Here is a 16,051-nt window from a genome sequence, read left to right on the forward strand (position 1 = left end):
TTCTGGTAGACCCAGACATAGATATAGTTTTTTCCCCTTTCCTTTTATTATTTCAGTCTTTTGCCTTCTCTTACTTTTCAGATGATGGGCAAATTTTCATCAAAGTCTTTTCCTGTGGTTTCTTCCCAGCAGTTTAGAACGTTGCATAAGTATAATATTTTAAACAAGAATAGAAATATGGGGTTGGGGATTTAGCTCAGTGGTAGAGCTCTTGCCTAGCAAGTGCAAGGCCCTGGGTTTGGTCCTTAGCTACAGGAAAAAAAAAGAATAGAAATATATATGTATATATTATAATAAAAATTATATTTGCATTAATATAGAAAAACCTGTATTAATGTGAAACACTTGAGACTAGCAGCAGTTTTTAAAATCCTTCTCAATAGTAATTTGTAATCAATTTTCTTAAATGATGACAAGTATTTGTAATGCATTGAACTCAAATGACCAAAATCCATGAATTTTTTTTCCCTGTGGAAGTAAAAGCATAATTTTTTTCCAAATATAATGTATCTTTGATTTTTATTTTAAAGTCAAAGCTTTTCAAAGTATGCAGGCCGGTAATTTAACTTTTTTTTTTTTTAAAGTAGTATCAGGACAGAGAAGGGTTAAGGTGGGAAGCTGATGGCCAGCAGAAGAGATCTTGACTTTATCATGGTAAAGAACTTGGCTTAGGAAGGGAGGAAGGAAGGAAGGAGGATTTTGGCCCAGAGTGTGTCCTTGGCTGCCAGTGTTCCTGAAAAAAAAAAAAAAAATTGTTAACTCCTCTGACTATAATAATTAACAATCAATCCCAGATTCTCTGTTCGGTGTTCCTGACGTTTGTCAATTGCAGGCAGTCAGCTCCCTGCTGCCCGGCGGCCCGAAGATCCCATCTCTGCACTGTACCCCCACCCTCTGTGAGAGCTGCTGGCTGGCTGCAGACCTCTCCTGCAGACCCAGACCAGCCCCACCTGCCCGAAAGCAAGAGAGCCCCGGAGGGAGGGGGCCTTTGCCTGCCTCTCTCTCCTCTTCCAGGAAAGTGAGGGAGATGAGGAGCCAGAAACAAGTAACCCTGCCCTAGACATAAACACTGGCCTCACGCGGGGTCAGCCAGCCCCATGTAACAGATGGCCTCTCTTGCTGAACGCAAGCCCCACCTGGCAGGAGCTACCTGCTTATCTCCGTCCAGTCCTAGGGAACAGAACAGTAACATAGTAACAGTCAGAACACAGACCAAGACAAGGACAAGGAGCGCTCGTTTATCTATCAGCAGGGCAGATCTGAAAATGAGTCATCGGACTTTTGGCTTGCGGTCTTGACCCGCTTAGCCTCTCCAGAGAAACCAAAGGAATCCAGTCCCCCTCAAGATGGGTCTCCTGACCCCTCCCAGGAGCCCTGGGACGTCTTCCAGGACCCAAATCGGCGATCCATCGGTGCGTCCATCATAGATCTAACGCCGGCTTCACAGACGGAGCTCCCACTGCTACAAATGGCCAGAAACAGAAACCAGAAACTGAAAAGGCTGGCCGGGCAAATCTGATAATAGGCACAGTAAGAGTCAACAGAGGGTGGTTGGGGTGGGATTGGGGATCTCCACGAAACCTCCAAATGTTGTGCCCAGAGTGCCCCAGAGATCACCGGGAGACCAAATCCAAAGCAAAAGCAAAGAGTCTTTTTACTATTTCAAGTTAGCCCGGGCCTCTCTGTCCGTCTGTCTGTCTGACACAGCAGCAGAGCAGGAGAGGCCCCAAGTAGCAATGGGGCAGGGTTTTTATAGGAGGTAAAGCAAGGTGGGGGTGGGTGGGGGGTGGGTGGGGTCTTCAGACTACATAGGAACAGACTCAGAATTGGTTTGTGAGAGTGGCAATCATGTTAGTAACTTTTAACTGACTAGGGTTAGTTGGGGTTACAGTTATCCATTTTGGGGCAGGCCTGGACAAGTCCCAGGCTCTGTCCTTGAACTGCCGTGGAGGCTGGCTGGCCTAGCACATACTGTGGGGGCTGCTCAGTGGCCGGGCTTGGTGTGTCCTGTCTCCCTGCCCTGCTGGCAGGGGCCTTGGTGATTGGCTGTCTTTTGTTCACGGCCCTCCCAGAAACTGCTTTCTCAGTCTCAGGAAACTGACATCCAGGCCTGATCTCTGAGAGAAGACTGAGCAGCTGTTACGGCATCTGCTTGGTCCTTTCCAGGACTACACAGAGAAATCCTGTTTGCCAAACAAACAAACAAAAGCACCCGGGATGTAATTCAGGGGGTAGAGCTCTTCCTAGCCGGTAGGAAACCCCGGGTTAAATTAGGCATGGTGAGGGCCATGAGGCTGGAAGATCAGGAATCCAAGGAGTGTACCTGGGCTCTTCCCCCGGCTGATGGCACAAGGCCGCGGTTGTCTGCCATGCACACCTATTTTTCTTGCAATGTGAAGATTAACCACAAGCCTCACCCTTGGTGCCTGTCCCTGTAACCACAGGCTACACCCTTACCCTGGAATCTACTTCAACAACATTCTGGACGTGACTTTGTGATTTTTTCCCCCTATTTTTCTTTTTCTTAAATGCATTCTTATTAGTTATTTGAAAACCTCGTGCAACAATTTCTTTGAATTATTTCTATTTTTTTTTTTTTTTTTTTTTTTTGGTTTTTCGAGACAGGGTTTCTCTGTGTAGCTTTGCGCCTTTCCTGGGACTCACTTGGTAGCCCAGGCTGGCCTCGAACTCACAGAGATCCGCCTGGCTCTGCCTCCCGAGTGCTGGGATTAAAGGCGTGCGCCACCACCGCCCGGCTATTTCTATTTTTTTTTTATTTTAAATGTATACGTGTTTTGCCTACCTGTTTGTATGTGCACCATATGCATGCCTGGTGCCTGCCTGTATTGGTGCCTGCGGAGGTCAGAAGAAGCGATTTGATCCCCTGGAGCTATAGTTATTTCTTCCCCCCCCTTCTTTTTCCTCTTCTTCTTCCCCTCCTCCTCCTTCTTTCCTCCTCCTCCTTCTTCTCCTCCTCCTTCTTCTTTTCAGAACTAGGGATTGAACCTAGGGCCTTGTGTGTTCTAGTCTCTACCACTGAGCTGCCATCTGATACGGTATGTGTGAGTATATTTGAGAGAGGGTCTCATGTAGCCAGGCCTGGCCTTGCGTTCACTATGTGACCCAAGCTGGCCTCAGACTGAAGGACCACAATCCTCCTGCTTGAGTATCCAGGATTACTGTTGTGAGCCAATGTATGTGGCTTCTTTGTCTGTCTGTTTGTTTATTTTTCTGAGACAAAGACACAGGTAGCATAGGCTGGCCTCACAATCATGTAGCCCAGGCTGGCCTTGAACTAGAGACAGTTTCCTATCTTAACATCAAGTGTTCTGGGATTATATAAATCACCACACCTGACCTTTCTTTCTCTTTTCTTCCTTCCTTCCTTCCTCCCTTCCTTCCTTTCTCTTCCTTCCTTTCTTCCTTCCTCCCTCCCTTTCCTTCCTTCCTTCCTTCCTTCCTTCCTTCCTTCCTTTCTTTCTGTCTGTCTTCTTAAATACTTTTATTACATTTATTTATTTACTGTCTTAGGGTTTCTATTAGGTGGGGAGGGGCATGTGTGTGGAAGTCACAGGACAGTTTTCAGGAGTAGGTTCTCTCCGTCCACTCTGTGAGTCCCAGGGATCCAACTCAGGCTCTCAGTCTTAGAAGTAGGCACCTTTACCCCTGGAACCACTTCTCCCTCCCTCCTAATTCCATTCTTACTTGTGTAAACCAAGTTTTTCCAACACAATTTATTGGAGACACTGTCTTTTCTTCAGTGTAAGCTTGTGACACCTTTGTCAAAAATTAGATGGCCAGGACAGTAAAACACCAGTCCTCTCCACCTTTATTTTATTTTTATTTTTGTTTTTATTTTTTATTTTTATTTTTTGTTTTGTTTTTTCAAGACAGGGTTTCTCTGTGAATCAGTCCTGGCTGTCCTGGAACTCACTCTGTAGCCCAGGCTGGCCTTGAACTCACAGAGATCCACCTGCCTCTGCCTCCTGAGTGCTGGGATTAAAGACATGAAGCACCACCACCCGGCTTCTGCCTTGTTTATTCTTTTCTTTTTTCTTTCCATCTTTCTTGTTTTGTTTGTTTGTTTGTTTTTTGAGACAGGATTTTTCTGTGTCATTTTGGTGCCTGTCCTGGATCTTGCTCTGTAGACCAGGCTGGCCTTGAACTCACAGAGATCTGCCTGGCTCTCTGCATTGTTTATTAAGACAGGGTTTCTCACTTGAGCCTGGACTTGTCGATTTGAAGACTCTGGCTAGCCAGCTTTCTTGGAAATCCCGTCTCCACTTCCTGAGCCCTGGGATTTGCCCAAAATGTATACAGGTTCTATTTGCGGCCTTCACTCTTGCGTGCGAGTGCTGGGCCTCAGAATTGTTTCACGAGTTTGGAAAGTTTGTGAGTGGGATTGAACGACATCGATTTCTGGACAGGTTGCACTAAAGGTCTTCCAGGTAGATAAATGATCATGGACTCTCCTGCTTCCACTGTCTGGTGGCGCTGTTTTGTGGGAATGTACGACGGCCCACCTGTCGGTTCTTCATGTAGACATCAAGGGACAGTTCAGGTGTTCAGTTGTTGGCAGCAAGCACTCTCCCACGTATGCCTTTGGATCACATGACAGTTTCTATGAGACCAAGGTGCTGGTCTCATAGATGAGGGCTGTGCTTTGAAGAGCCACAGTTTTTTGTTGTTGGTTTTTGTTTGTTTGTTTGGTTGGTTTTCTGAGACAAGTTTTATCTGTGTAGTCCTGGTTGTCCTGGAACTTGCTCTGTAGATCAGGCTGGCCTCAAACTCAGAGATTCATCTGCCTCTGCCTCCCGACTGCTGGGATTAAAGGCGAGCACCACCACATCCGGCCAGTTGCACATTTTTAAGAGTTCTGAATGCAGCTGCCCTTCTTTGCTTCTTTCCTAGTTATCCATTTGCTTTTAATTTTTCAAAGAAAGGGTCTCCTGTAGCCCAGGGTGGCCCCAGTCACACTGTGCAGTCAAGCATAACCATGAACTCCTGATCTTCCTGCTGCCACGTGTTACTGTCTCAGGGTTTCTATTGCTGTGAAGAGACACCAAGACCACAGCAGCTCTTATAAAGGAAAGTATTTAATTGGGGCTGGCTTACAGTGTCAGAAGTTTAGTCTGTTATCATCATGGAAGGACATGGCAGCGTACAGGCAGACAGGGTGCTGGAGAAGGAACTGAGAGTCCTACATCTTGATCTACAGACAGCAGAAGAGACTGTGCTGGGCGTGGCTTGAGCATATATAGTACCGCAGAGCCCACCCCCACAGTGACACGCTTCCTCCAGGAAGGCCACACCCACTCCAACAAGGTCACACCTCCTAATAGTGCCACTCCCTACGGGCTAATCATTCAAACACAGGAGTCGGTGGGGGCCATACCCGTTGAAACCACCACAGACACCATTGCAGTGATACAGCACCATACCTGATTGTTGCCGTCAATCTCTCCTAAACTGATAACCAGAGACGTTATAGCAAGGGTCACCCTGTCAGGGGCTGCTGCAGGGCAATATCCAGGCCTGATTCCCCTCTGTCAGCACTAGATTTGGTCCATGTGATGGCATCTGGAGAGGTGCTTACGTCAGGAGGTGTCTTAGAACCCAGGAGGAATAAGGGTGGTGTAGTATGGACCCTCAGAAGCTGAAAAGTGTACCAGTGTGGGCTGTTCGTTTTGTAGACGGAACCATGAAGCACATGAAGTAGACAGATGGCAGAACACTTCCCCAAGGTCACAGAACAGTGCAAAAAACCCTCAGCCTCATTAAAAACAAAATGTTAGGCCGGGCATGGTGGTGCACACCTTTAACTCCAGCATTTTGGAGCAGAGGTGGGAGGATTTCTGTAAATTCAAGGTCAGCCTGGACTCCGTAGTGAGTTCCAGGACAGTCAGAGCTGAATACTGTCTCAAAAAAAAAAGAAGCTATTATATCTCAACTCATTTATTTTGTGTGTAAGTGCATGTGTGAGGATGCACAGGCCCCGGCATGCACGTGGAGGTCAGAGGACAACCTGCGGGAGTCTGTGCTTTCTTTTCATGGACCCTGGTTATTAGGGCTGGGGGCAGACGCCTTTACCCGCTGAGCTACTTCATTGTTCCTTCAGTCTGTATTAACTAAATATTCTGTGCCCTGGGCATTGTTCTAACCCACCGAACAGATAACTCATGGAAAACAAAACCAAAGACTGCCTGCTTCAAGCACGGAGCTTATTTGTGTTTGGACGTAATTATGATACGCTGCTAATTATATTTCTAGGATTGAAGAGGGGTAATCCTAATTACAGGGGTTTCCCCGTGGGAGCGCCCCATGAGTCAGAGCCTGTCTGCAAAGTCCCAACTTCTCAGCGTCCCCTCTTTCCGACCTGTTCATAAGTAGGGCAAGAAAACTTGACAGAGTTCTCGTAGGTGCAATTTGCAAAACGATAAGGAATATTGGGGGGGGGGGAGAGAGAGAGAGAGAGAGAGAGAGAGAGAGAGAGAGAGAGAGAGAGAGAGAGAGAGAGAGAGAGAGAGAGAGAGAGAGAGAGAGAGAGAGAGAGAGAGAGAGAGAGAGGTCTTCCTGCCAAGCACGGCTGGCAATGAAGTTTTGTTGCCATGGCAACCAATGGCCTCCCGGGGCCGAGGGCAGCGGTGGCGCGCGCGCATTCACCTCTTTCCTTCCTGGTTCGCTCTGAGATTTTTTTGCCCTCCTGAAGCTGAAAGAAAGAGACTAGAGCTCGGGACCTCTAGGGTGATGGACGGAGGCCTTAGCTAATGGAAGCATGGGCCTGCCCAAGGCCAACCAATGATACACAAAGTTTGGGTCCGGCAGAGCCCGCCCCCCCTCCACTTGGACCCGAATAACCTGACCCAGACCGAGTTTCGCTCGGAGCGACGGCGCTTCCAGCCAATGAAAGCATTGATTTGGGGCGGTGCGGAGGGAGGGGGCGGGCCGGATCTCTCCGGCAACGGTTGAAGGACAGTGACGCGAGCCATTAGTTGCAGTCCGTCGGGTTTATTGACAGCGAGGGCGTGGCGGGGTTTTGTCGGGGCACCGACCAGGGCCAGGAGGGGGGGGAAAGAGAGAGCAATGATAGTCAGCCAATAAGAGCGGCGCGGGTTTCATAGCAACGGGCGAGTGACGGCGGGCTGGGCCAATAGAAGGCTTCGTCGGCCGTCAACCCGGCCGAGGGGCGGCGCGGCGGCAGTGCCGGACGAGAGCCGGAGGAGGCGGTGGGAGGTGGAGGTGGTGGTGGAGGTGGCGGCGGCAGCGCGGGCGCCTGAGGAGAAGGAGGAGGAGGAGGAGAAGCGGGTGAGGGGCGGCGCGGGGCCCGACCTCTGAGCCCCCTCTCGGCCCCCGCCCCGCGCCGCCCGGCCTCCCAGCCACCCCCTGACCCGGCTGTCCCCGGGCCCTTCCTCGAGCCTTGCCGCCCAAGTCTCCGGCCCCGCGGGTCCTCGCGCTCCGCACTCGTAGCCTTCCCTGCACCCTCGGAGCCCACGCAGGCTCCTCTCTGGCCCCCAGGTCTTTCCTAGCGCCTTTGGGGCGGCTCTGCGCACCACCAGGGTCTGCCCCTGCCACCTTTCCACCCCCCCTCTCCCCCGTACCGTAACCTCCTCTGTCACTCTCGGGGCACTTCCTGACTCCTGTGAGGCCCTTGCTCTCACTGCTTCCCCCACCCGCTTCTACAGCCTCCCCCAGGCTTTCCCTCGCTTCCTCAGTTCCCTCCTCGAACCCCTGGGGTCTTTCATGTTGTCATCACATCAGATCCCCCCCAAGGCTTCCCCTAAGCCCTACTTGGGAACCGCTGGGCCCTTTCCTCGGACCCCGGACCTATGCCTACCTACCCTTTGGATTTCGTGGGCTCCTCCCTTGCACCCGTAGGTGCCGCCCCCGCCCCCGAACGTCCTTTCGACTTCCCTCCATGTTTGCAGCCTTTCTCTTCCTTCACAACATGCCCCCCCCCCCCCCCCCCCGTACCTGGCTTTATTTGTCTTTTCCCACAAGCTCCTCCCCAGCTTCCAGGCTTTTTCTTAGCACCTTCTTCATTTAACCCAGACTTATTGTTTTGTTTTGTTTTCCAGATCTTTCTCCCAGTTCTTGTAGCTTCTCCTCGTGTCTCAGCTACTCTCCCTCCTTCCTTGTTCTTACATTGCTCTTTCCCAAGGCGCAGGTCTGCCAGACACACCATGATGAGGGTACTGGGTCACCTGTCCCTCTGTTTCCTGATTTGGCTCTTCTGATTCTGATTTTATTTTGCCTCTTCGCTTCTTGCCTCCTTCCCTTTTATTTTGACTTTTTCCTTCTCTCTCTATTCTGTGTCTTCCTTCTTCTGCTTTTTGTCCCCTCCAGGAGGGCTTCCCCTTTGCTGGAATTCTCAGTCAGGGAGCAGGTACTGGATTCTTTTTCCCCTCCAGGGTGCCTGGGTCCCACCCACGGCCTTTTGATCACTCCCAGAGAAGGGTGACCTTGGAGGGAGGTGGTGAAGACAGTCAGCCAGCAGCAAGGGCTAGAAAGCTCAGAATCATTGAGTTCATCCCCCCCCCCCATCTCCCTGGATGGGCCCAGCTATCCCAACCCCCTTCTGCAATGCTAAGGCTTTGGAGTTATCTCAGATCGCCAATTAATCTGCCTTCCCCTGGGTGCTCAGGGCCTTGTCTCCTACATGCGCACTTGGTCTGTGTGTGTGTGTGTGTGCTGACATCCATGAAAGTGTACATGTCCTGGAGAGGTTGTGTGTGTGTGTGTGTGTGTGTGTGTGTGTGTGTGCGCGCGCGCGCGCGCGTGTGCCTGGGGGACCTGCTTTGCAAGAGGGGAGGGAAGTGCTTGATGCCCAAGAGACCGCGTTTCTCACAGTGGGGGGCCGGGGGGAATTCCTCACTGTCAGAAGTACCTGTTGGGTGTCTTTCTTACTTAGAGCCCTGTGAAGTCGGTGTTGCTTACCCCCACCCCCACCCCCACCCCGTGCTCTCCTACAGATAAGCAGGCTGTGGGGCCCACAGACATCTCACACAGTTGCTGAGTGGCACAGAGCACATCCCTGTGCCCTGTTGTGTGCCAGAAGCAGCATGGTCTTCAGAGCGCCATGGGGCCTGACAGAGTGACAGCCCGGGAACTGTGCGAGAACGATGACCTGGCCACCAGCCTCGTTCTTGACCCCTACCTTGGCTTCCGCACACATAAGATGAATGTCAGGTGAGGGGTTGTCCGGGGGTGATGGCCCTTTCTCCTGTATGTTCATAACTCTGAGCCCAGCCACCCTGAAGCTTCAGGTTGGGGGGGGGAGGTCAGGGGCCTGAAAGTCCCCGGAACTGAGGTGTACTCTTTCCTCCCAGCCCCGTGCCCACGCTGCGACGACAACACCACCTCCGATCCGCACTGGAAGCCTTCCTACGACAGCGGGACCTGGAGGCTGCCTACCGGGCCTTGACACTGGGAGGCTGGATGGCCCACTACTTCCAGAGCCGGGCCCCTCGGCAGGAGGCGGCCCTCAAGACCCACGTGAGGGAGCCCATGCCCTGCTCTGCCCTGCACTGTGCTCTCCCCATTGAGCCGGCAGATTCTGGAGCCCTTAGGAGAGCAACCCCCAGGCCCCAGACTGCCTTGCCCCAGGAGACACCCTGCAAGGCCCAGAATCCCAGAAGAGGAGAATTGGGGGCTGGTGAGCTTTGAGATGAGTCCAGGCTCCTCTTCCTTTGACAGAGGAGGGCGCGTAGACCCAGGGAGGACCCAGGCCACACAGTCAGCGACAAAGTAGACCTGGTCCAAGAGCAAGGGGCCCCTGTGGTTGGACCTTCTCACTTTCCTGCCCTCTTGCAGATATTTTGCTACCTCCGCGCCTTCTTGCCTGAGAGTGGCTTCACCATTCTGCCCTGCACCCGCTACTCCATGGAGACCAATGGGGCCAAGATCGTGTCTACCCGTGCTTGGTAAGGGGGCTGCTGGGAGCAGAGACTCGGTCGGTCCCTGTGGATGGGGTAGGACCGGGAGGAAGTGGGGCTAGTGAGGCTGGAGATTGCGATGGCCGGCCCTGCCTCGTGGAGCCCCTGCTCCCTGGGTGATTCTGCACGAGAGGCCCTCATCCCCAGCGAGGATTGGGAGGCCTCACTCAGAGCCCTACAGTGTAGACTCTTCTTGGCAGGAAGAAGAACGAGAAGCTGGAGCTGCTGGTAGGCTGCATCGCGGAGCTGCGTGAGGAGGACGAGAACCTGCTCCGGGCCGGGGAGAACGACTTCAGCATCATGTACTCCACCCGAAAGAGGAGCGCCCAACTGTGGCTGGGCCCGGCCGCCTTCATCAACCACGGTGAGGGCAAGGCGAGGGCGAGGGTGCTGGAGGGCTCAAGTGTCTGAGCCCAGGGAAAGGGGCCGCCTGCACGCGCTCACTCTCTTTTCTCTTCTCTCACGTCCGTCCGTCTGTCCACCCAACTGGCGGCAGACTGCAAACCCAACTGCAAGGTGAGACCCGCAGAGTGTGGGGGGGTGGGCACCTGGGGAAGGAAGGTGCGGGAGGAATGGGTGGGTTTGGACTCTCCTGACAAAGGGGTTCCCTACCCTTGACAGTTCCACCTGGGGCGGGCAGCGTGGGAAGGCATGTGTCCCCAAGGATGTCAGAGGGGGAGGGGCGCGTCCGTGTGTGTACACTGTTGTGGCAGAGCCTGAGTTACTGGCGGTGTGATGGGGGACAGATTAGGGGGTGGCTCATCTCACCCAGGCAGCATTGATGGCAGGAGCAGGGGAGAAGCCGAGAAAATGCAGGCGGCCAGGGACCTCTCTGCTAAGAAACTGTGGGTAGAAGGCAAAGGGCGGGGGATAACTGGCGGGAACACTGGCAAAGGTCTGGTGGGGTGTGGCGACATTGTCCTGTCATCCCAGCGTCTCGGGAGACTGAGGCAGGAAAATTCTAAATTGTAGGCTGATCTGGACACCTTCAGAGAAACTGTACTTCAAAAGGGCCAGGGATACAGCTCAGGGTCGAGTGCCTGCTGAGAGTGTGAGTGGTCTGAGTTCAAACCGCGGACCAACGGGAGCAAAGGCAGAGTGTTAGTGGAGCACCCTGACTTGTACCTGTGAAGTCAGTGTTTGGGAGATAGAGGCAGGGGGGTTGCTGCAAGTGGGAAGCCAGCTTGGTCCACATAGTGAGTTTCAGGTCACTTAGGATGATAGAGTAACAAGATCTCATCTTCAAAAAACTAAAAAGGAACCAAGTAATAATAATATTAAGGTAAGGGGTGTCCCTGGGAACCCCCCACCCCATTGTGTCCTGTCAGGGCACAGACCTCGGGCCTCCTGCGGGAGCCCCCAAGACATGAATTAGGGCCAAAGCTCAGCTTCCTGACTCAGAACTGGTAAGAGTTATGGCTGCACTGCCTGGTCTCGGGTTTCTCCTGTCGACGCCCCTAAGACAGTTGTTGGGGTCAGGTGGTGGACATCTGAGACTACGCGGACTTGTCCCATGTGTCCGAGGCTCTCAGGATGAGTGACACAGCCCTCATGCAGACACGGGGTGGGCCAGGAAGCCGAGGGCAGCGTGCACACGGTCACCAGCTCTCAGTGACCCGGAACCAGCAGGCTTGGGGGATCGGAGTTCTTCATAAGGCAGGGGCTCTAGTGAGGCGGAGATGGTGACAGCCACGTTAGTGAGCGTAGCTGACTCTCCAGGCTGCGGCGTGGGAGGCTGGGTTTCCAGATGGCTGTGGCAGCCCTTTACAGGAGTTGACTGGGAAGGAAGGAAGTGCACAGAGTGAGGATGGCCTGGAGGAGACTGGCGGGCGACGCACCTTGGGGTGATGAAGGATGAGAGGGGACACAGAGGAGGTGGCATGCCCAGGAGGCACTGGCCACTTGGCCTGGAGGCCATCCGGCAGGGGTGTCAGGTTTGGGTGGCTGGCTGGCTAGGGTGACCACGTTTCCTCCCGGATAGGGAGTGCAGAGGCAGAGGCAGATGGGGAGGGAGACAAGACCAGGAGTCTGTAGGGTCGCCTTGGGGTGAGTGATCCCAGAGGCAGGACAGGAGGACATGGGAATTGGGCTACAGGTGGACACAAGCCTTGGGAGGAGGGGAGGTGGCCACGGGGGCAGAGTGTCAAGGAGTGAGTGGTTCTTGCGAGACTGCGCGGGTGCCGTGGGTGGGTAGACCGAGTCAGGGGAGGAACGCGAGGAGTGGACTCTGCTGGCACTGCACACTGCTGGGAGACCCCTGGCTTGCAGGGATGGACGGACAAAGGAGGCGGGACGGGCTCTGCTGCCCATCAGTGATGGGGTGGGTGCCCTTTACATAACCCTTCAGACCAGGGTGCCTGGCCAGGGTGAGAGGCTAGAGAGCTCCGGCCCTGGGCCCCGGCTGGGGTACTGAGTGGGCGTGGCCTCAGTTTGTGCCCTCAGATGGGAATACTGCCTGTGTGAAGGTGCTCCGGGACATCGAGCCAGGGGACGAGGTGACGTGCTTCTACGGGGAGGGCTTCTTCGGTGACAAGAATGAGCACTGTGAATGCTACACCTGCGAGAGGTGGGCATGGCCGGAGTAGGTGCAGAGTCCCTGGGCTGGGGCGCATCCTCGGCGGGCTTCGCTCTGAAACCCCCGGCGTCTGTCTGCCTTTGCCCCTTCCCGTTCCTGCAGGAAAGGTGAGGGAGCGTTCAGACTTCGGCCCAGGGAACCCGAGCTTCGGCCGCAGCCCCCGGACAAGTACGCGCTCCGAGAGACAAAGCGGCGTCTGCAGCGGGGCCTGGACAGCAGCCAGCAGAGCCTGCTGGGGCTGCGGGCCTGCTCCCACCTGTCGGCACCCCGCCACCGCCGCCGCCGCCGCCGCGGGGACCCGCTCTGTGGTGAGCCTGCTCCCTAGCCTCTGCGCCCCTTCCTTCTGAGCTGCCCCGAGGAGGGACTGCTCAGACCCTGCTGACCGCCCCCCCTGTCTCCCTCTCCCCTGGCCACCGCAGCTGCCTGCCGGCCGCCATGCCTGCTGCCCGCCAGCCCCCACCTGGACTCCTTGCCCCTCTGGCTCCAGTGGATGCCTCAGCCCCAGCCCCGAGTCCGTCTACGGAAGCGCCGCCGCCGCCGCCCCGGGACCCGCCCGGCCTCCCGGCCCCCTGCCCTCCATGCTGTCTCTGTCTCCCTGCACCGCTGGGGAGGCTGTGGACCCCACTGCCAACTCCGGGCTGAGGCCACGGTGGCCCTCCACGTGCTGCCCGAGAGCCGCTGGACCCTTCGACAGGACTGGTACTGGGCCCGGCGCTACGGGCTGCCTTCGGTGGTGCGTGTGGACCTTAGCCGCCTGGCCCCAGCCCTACCAGCCGCTCCTGCCCCTGCTGGGAGCCCAGCCCCCGTCGCCACCCCCGACCTCGTCCCTAAGCAGGCCCTTGCCTTCGCTCCTTTCTGCCCACCTAAGCGCCTCCGGCTAGTGGTCAGTCACGGTTCCATTGATCTGGACATCAACAGTGGTGAGCCATGATGGGCTGCCTGCAGCGAGCCCAGACTGGACCCCTCCAGAAGGAAGGAAGGAGTTGACCCTTGACCCAGGTCTGGTCCTGGGAGTGTGTGCTCTTTAGGCCATCCCTAGGGAGTTGATCCTTGTTACTCCATGACTGCTGACCCCTGAGCCAACCCCACCCAAGCAGGGAGCCCTGGCCATTTGATGCCCCCGCCCCATCCCTGCCCCCACCTCAGGACTGTAGGAGCCACCCCTCCCCTCAGCCTCTTCTCCCCAGGGAGCAAAGCCATAAGGGGTAGGGGGCCTCTCCATGGCAACTCCCCAGAAGCTCAGGCCTCAGGAGGTGGAGCTGACTTGGGAGTGTGCCCTCCCAGGCTGCCCCCACAGTGGGGAGTGGGTTGGCTCAGCTCTGCAGGTGTTGGAGGCAGGGGCGGTCAGATGGGGTGGGGGGTACCCAGGGGCACATCCTTGGCCCCGCCCCATGGGTCTCAGGGAGGCCAGGTATGACCTCATCTTTCTCACGGTGCTATCCCTGGTGCTACTGGGGTGTGGGGAGGCTCTCTCTCCTCCCCACACCAGAATGGGGTGTGGTGGGGGATTGGAAGAACTTGAACTTTTTATTAAAACCTTCTAAGCCCTTAGGAGTTTGGGATGTTTTAGGGGGGTGTCAAGTGGGAGGCTGAGAGATGGAGGTGGAGATGACGGACGAGCCTTGGACACTGATAGCTACCCTGACAAGCCTTAAGGGAGGGGGCGGTGGGTTCTGGGGACGACTACTAAGGTAAAGCCCAGTGACCACAAAAACAGCGCTTATGGGAGATGACCGAGTGCATTCTCTGTTGTGGGAAAGTGAGATCAGGAACGACGCCGGGTGACAGGAGGCAGAGTGGCTTGCCTGAGGCCGTGTAGGGGCTGGTCCCTCTCACTTCTCAGCCAGAGGCCCTTACCGCTAGTGCAGGGCCTGGGTGGTGGCACCCCTTAATCCCTGCACTCGAGAGGCAGAGGCAGGCGGATGTCTGAGTTCAAGTCTAGGCTGTAGTAGACACACAGGAAGTTCCAGGCCAGCCAAGGCTTCCTAGACTGTAGGAAATCATCATCGTCGTCGTCGTCTTGGGGGGTGGCAGGGAGTTGTTGGGCCTGTGCAAAAGCAGGTTCCGGGGAGATGGCATCGATGGAGTCCAGAAGCCCAGCCCTGCCTGGTGAGGGTGGAGGAAGTCTCAGGTTGCCCACGTGGCCTCAGACTCCCTGCTGTGCTCTGGGAGGTAGAAAGGCTGCGGTGTAGTTCAGTGGAAGGGGGCTTGTTTGGCCAGTGCCGAGTCTTAAGTTTAGTCCTCTGTCTCGGGAAAGAAGAGAAATAACCAAGAAGTAAAGAGAGCCGGTGTGGAAGCTGGTGCTGCCTCTGTGGGGCTGTCCCAACCCTGTTTCTCCAACCTCGGAGGTTGACCAGATGACTGCAGGAGCCATAGCACGCTGTAGGGAGAGGGTGTCTGTAAGAGGATCCGCAGGACAGCCGGAGAGCAGCAGAGAGGTTCTCACCCCCGCCCAGGAAGGAACTACAGAGCTGGAGGAAAGGGGAAAGGCCAGAGGAGGCTGCAGAGAGCTGAGTGTGGCCCTGGGATCTTGGGAAATTGCCCCAGGGGATGTGGGTGGGGAACACTAGCTGAGGGGCCTAAAGAGGGGTTGAGTTTGTGGGGGGAAGGTTCACAGGCTCCTCAGGCCTGGGCAAAGCTGGCCGGGGCGTGAGGCCTCGGATGGCGGCACACCTGTAATCCCGGTCCTCGGGAGCCTGCGGGAAGAGGATGGAGGGGAGTTTGAAGCCAGTCTGGCCTTTCCAAGTGTTGGAAAGAGACAGGAAGTAGTCAGGTGACGATGGCAGGGAGGAGGCAGAGGAAGGCTGGACACTGGGGGTAAACAGTGACTCCAGACCCAGGTCTTGGGCGGGACAAAGGTGTGGGCCTGTGCCCCAGCCACTCAACCAGGTGACATCCTCGCCCTCCGGCAGCATGTGACCTCTCCCGTGACAGCCTGTCAGCAGTGTCGCCTGTGGGGATGGCGAGTGGCCAGTGTCTTCCCGTAGCCGGTCCCCGTCCTGTACTTGCACGGTGCCCTCCCTCTCAGGTGGTGCTCAGACAGTCTGAGGCCAAGGTCTAGACATAGTCATGCTAGGCCATCTGGGGTGTGTCCTTGGTGAGCAGCCTGTGGGGCAGGTGGTGGACAGGTCATCCAAGGGTGGGACCGGTCAGTCCTTGGAGCTCAGCCAAACCCCCCCCCCCATCCTGCTTCTGATAACGGGACTCTGAGGCAGCTGGAGAAGCTGAGGTTGGTCGTTCAGGAAGCTGACATACGTAATCAAAGTTACTTTGAACCTGGGAGTTAAATGTAGCCACGTGAGGCCTTGGAAGACAGAGTTTGAGAATGATTTCAGGTCCAGCCAGGAGGCGGGTAGCTGTGGATAGCAGCAGGTGCCAGCACAGCCAACCTAGAGGCCTCTGGCTCTGTTAAGGGTTACTGGTGCTGGGCTTGGTGGCTATCGTCCCAACACGTGGGAACTAGGGGCAGGAGGATTGAGAGTCCAAGGCTATCCTGGCTACATGAGACCTATCTCAAAACAATAAACCAGCAGGTTGACTTCAG

At 55.3% G+C, this 16,051-nt stretch overlaps 1 protein-coding gene and 1 long non-coding RNA gene across 6 annotated transcripts; one reads left to right on the forward strand and one right to left on the reverse strand.

The window, feature by feature from the left end:
* Window positions 1-1,415: 1,415 nt before the first annotated feature.
* Window positions 1,416-14,058, forward strand: Kmt5c (lysine methyltransferase 5C). 5 transcript variants are annotated; one of them, XM_076569707.1, is made up of 9 exons: window positions 1,416-1,530; window positions 8,970-9,186; window positions 9,327-9,492; window positions 9,811-9,920; window positions 10,133-10,296; window positions 10,429-10,448; window positions 12,362-12,498; window positions 12,610-12,815; window positions 12,927-14,058. In XM_076569707.1, the coding sequence occupies exons 2-9, from the start codon at window positions 9,077-9,079 to the stop codon at window positions 13,436-13,438; spliced, it is 1,425 nt and encodes a 474-aa protein (XP_076425822.1). In that variant the 5' UTR covers window positions 1,416-1,530; window positions 8,970-9,076; the 3' UTR covers window positions 13,439-14,058. The 5 variants fall into 5 exon arrangements, with proteins under 5 accessions (XP_076425822.1, XP_076425834.1, XP_006992010.2 ...); XM_076569719.1 differs by lacking the exon at window positions 1,416-1,530 and adding an exon at window positions 7,069-7,305 and having other exon boundaries at window positions 9,327-9,652; XM_006991948.4 differs by lacking the exon at window positions 1,416-1,530 and adding an exon at window positions 7,193-7,305.
* Window positions 6,852-7,936, reverse strand: LOC143272901 (uncharacterized). The gene is made up of 2 exons (XR_013050534.1): window positions 7,839-7,936; window positions 6,852-7,273 (listed from the first exon to the last, which is right to left on the reverse strand). It is a non-coding gene; the product is annotated as an uncharacterized LOC143272901 (long non-coding RNA).
* Window positions 14,059-16,051: the final 1,993 nt, after the last annotated feature.

Source organism: Peromyscus maniculatus, chromosome 1 (genome assembly GCF_049852395.1).
Source record: "Peromyscus maniculatus bairdii isolate BWxNUB_F1_BW_parent chromosome 1, HU_Pman_BW_mat_3.1, whole genome shotgun sequence".
Taxonomy (NCBI): Eukaryota; Metazoa; Chordata; class Mammalia; order Rodentia; family Cricetidae; genus Peromyscus; species Peromyscus maniculatus.

What these genes read in the sequence shown, in the direction of transcription:
- Kmt5c (XM_076569707.1), top strand. Translation starts at nt 9,077, where the DNA reads ATGGGGCCTGACAGAGTGACAGCCCGGGAACTGTGCGAGAACGATGAC. An exon ending in GGCCGCCTTCATCAACCACG is followed by an intron (nt 10,297 to 10,428) that starts GTGAGGGCAAGG and finishes AACTGGCGGCAG; the next exon opens with ACTGCAAACCCAACTGCAAG. An exon ending in CCGCGGGGACCCGCTCTGTG is followed by an intron (nt 12,816 to 12,926) that starts GTGAGCCTGCTC and finishes TGGCCACCGCAG; the next exon opens with CTGCCTGCCGGCCGCCATGC.